The sequence below is a fragment of the Austrofundulus limnaeus genome, unplaced genomic scaffold, assembly GCF_001266775.1.
Source record: "Austrofundulus limnaeus strain Quisiro unplaced genomic scaffold, Austrofundulus_limnaeus-1.0 Scaffold1792, whole genome shotgun sequence".
Taxonomy (NCBI): domain Eukaryota; kingdom Metazoa; phylum Chordata; class Actinopteri; order Cyprinodontiformes; family Rivulidae; genus Austrofundulus; species Austrofundulus limnaeus.
The window spans coordinates 33,832-36,363 of record NW_013954194.1 but is presented as its reverse complement, the minus strand read 5'-3'; the positions used below and the strand labels follow the sequence as shown (position 1 = coordinate 36,363).

The 2,532-nt window shown below is 38.3% G+C and overlaps 1 protein-coding gene across 1 annotated transcript in view; it reads right to left on the bottom strand.

Moving 5' to 3' along the window:
* Window positions 1-259: 259 nt before the first annotated feature.
* The window catches only part of LOC106536373 (HEAT repeat-containing protein 3), a gene marked incomplete at its 3' end in the record, with an annotated part of 7,394 nt that continues 5,121 nt past the window's right edge, over window positions 260-2,532 (bottom strand). Inside the window, 1 exon segment of the mRNA XM_014033634.1 lies at window positions 260-400. Coding sequence (XP_013889088.1) covers window positions 260-400 — 141 coding nt within the window.

Genomic DNA, 2,532 nt, shown 5'->3' with positions numbered 1-2,532 from the left:
GAGCTAATACATGTAAGGCAATATCGCGTCGCGTAAAATTTACTAAACTAAACAGCCTACAGTATTTTTACAGTCTTTATTTTACAGTTAAAATATATGTTTATCAAATAAAGTCTAATGTTACAACTAATCAGGGATCCCTTTAAGGAAACTCACGGGGGGGTTATAAAAACACACAGATATCCTACATGTATATTTACACTACAGTTTTGAGCAGTTCTTGGAAAACAGACAAGAAACAACTGAGGACAAACTGTACCTGCAGCTAAAGTCCTGAGGAGAGTGTGTGCCATGCTGGGCTGGGATGACAGCAGCACATTCTCCAGGGCTCCCAGCACAGCAGTGTTCAAACTGCGCAGCAGTTCTGGGTTGTCCTCAGTCACAGTGTGCAAACAGTGGGCTGGAGACATGAGAGAAGGAAGTCTCACTTCTCTGCTTTTTACTCCAGATTAGTTAAAATTACGACAAATTAAAACAGTCATACAATTACATTTATATTTAGTCTGCTGAAAGTTTCAAGAGTACCAATAAAATAAAAGAAGCAACATAATCTTCAAACTCTAACATTCTGAATTTATTTGTCATTATTTCGGTTTTATGAAGTATTTCAATATGTTTAAGTATTTAAAGTTAAACATTTAATCGTTTCATTTATATCTTCATTGTTTTGTTTTTAATGCATCAAAGTTTTTAGGTGTTTGCACTGCCTGTTTTGATTTGTGGTTATGTTGATTGATTTTAATATGTTCAATTCATTGATTCATTTATATTCTTTGTTTTTAAAATTGACTTATTAAAAAAACGTGGTTGTGCAGCCTTTCTGGATTTTCTATCAATAAACCACTAACTTAAGCTGAACTGTTTTCCATGCTTTGCCTGGTTTTAAACAACTATTACCAAGAAAATATGATAAGTGGATCTCCAAAAACTCAAACTTTCCATCACAACTAATAAAATCATAAAATATGTGCAGTAGTTTTGTTTCCCCCATGAAATGTCAATTAAAATAGTTTTAAAACCAGCAAGGATGCTACACAAACAGTCCAAATTAAGAGCCTGGTTAAGAGAGTTGCTACAGTTATTAAGCTTTCATTAAAGTCACTACTTTAGGCAAGCTGTTAAAATGTAGACATAGCTGAAAATAAACGTGTCCTTCATTGTTCAAAAAAGCCCGACCGGCTTGCAAAGTGCAAGAACTAGATGACCCAGCTGCCAGGTTAATGGTTACCCACACAAAAAGGTTGTTGTTAGTTGGAATTGAAATGTCCTGTCTGCAGGTTCATGTCCTGATATCTGGAAAGCAAACCAGGAATGACCACGATTGACATGTGCTGAAATCCCACAGTCAAAAGCTCAAAGAGCCACTCGTTTTCCTGTTTTGCTGAAATGTCAGCGGCTCGTGTCCAGTGAATGACCTGAAGTGGGACAAAGGTGAATGACAACCAGCTGGTGATTAAAAAAACTGTTTTGTGTACTCACTAAAGTTTCTGCCTCAACCACTGAGGTTGGAGTGTTTATGACTGTCTGGTCAGACTGAGAATGAATGTAGAGAAAACCTACAGGAATCTAAAAAGTCCTGTTTGACCCAGATGATAACCTTCAAGTGACATGTGCACCTGAAGTGCAAGAAAAAAATATTATTTCATCTTGAAAATATCTACATTTAAGATTTAAAATCAAACAAAAACTCAGTGAATTTAGGAAAGACAATAAGAACATCATAACTGTTGCATCCAAATGGACGCAAGTTTTTTATAGCTAAAACCTTTGTTGTGTCCTTCATTTTATTTTGAAAGGTCAAACAAAAAATCTCCTGTGTTAGAACAGTGAAGAAAAGAAAGCACATCAAGATCTTAGGCTCACTAAAAGACATTAAAACACAAAACAAGTAGCACACCACCACACATATTTGTAAACTCTTATTAAATAGTTGACGCTTCTGCCTTGAAGTCTTTCTGAACAGACCTGGGGTCGGATTTATAAAACTGGCGTACGCACAATTTGAGCCCAGGGGTCAGATTTATAAAACTGGCGTACGCACAATTTGAGCCCAGAAACTTGCGTACGCCACTTTTTACACCAAGGTTGTGATTTATAAAATCCAAACTTGACGTGAAAATGTGCGGTGCCTCACGCCAGCTCTGACCCATGCGTACGCTCATTTTGGAGACAGAAACTGTGACACAGATGGTGAAGTGAGGAATTAGAGCCACACTGCATCAAGATCACTAGATAATCAGACTAAGATTTTTATTCAACTTTATCATCAGCTTTCTTAACAGTAATTTTTATGCTTATGCTGCCGAGCCATGAGGACCTTTGAAATAAAAAAAACTTAAATCTTAAATAAAAGTTCCCGTGCGCAACTCCATTCATCTGCTTCCTCCTCAGACGACCCTGACCCACAGACCCCTCCTCCCTGACCCACAGACCCCTCCTCCCTGACCCACAGACTCCTCCCTGACCCTCAGACCCCTCCTCCCTGACCCACAGACTCCTCCCTGACCCTCAGACCCCTCCTCCCTGACACAC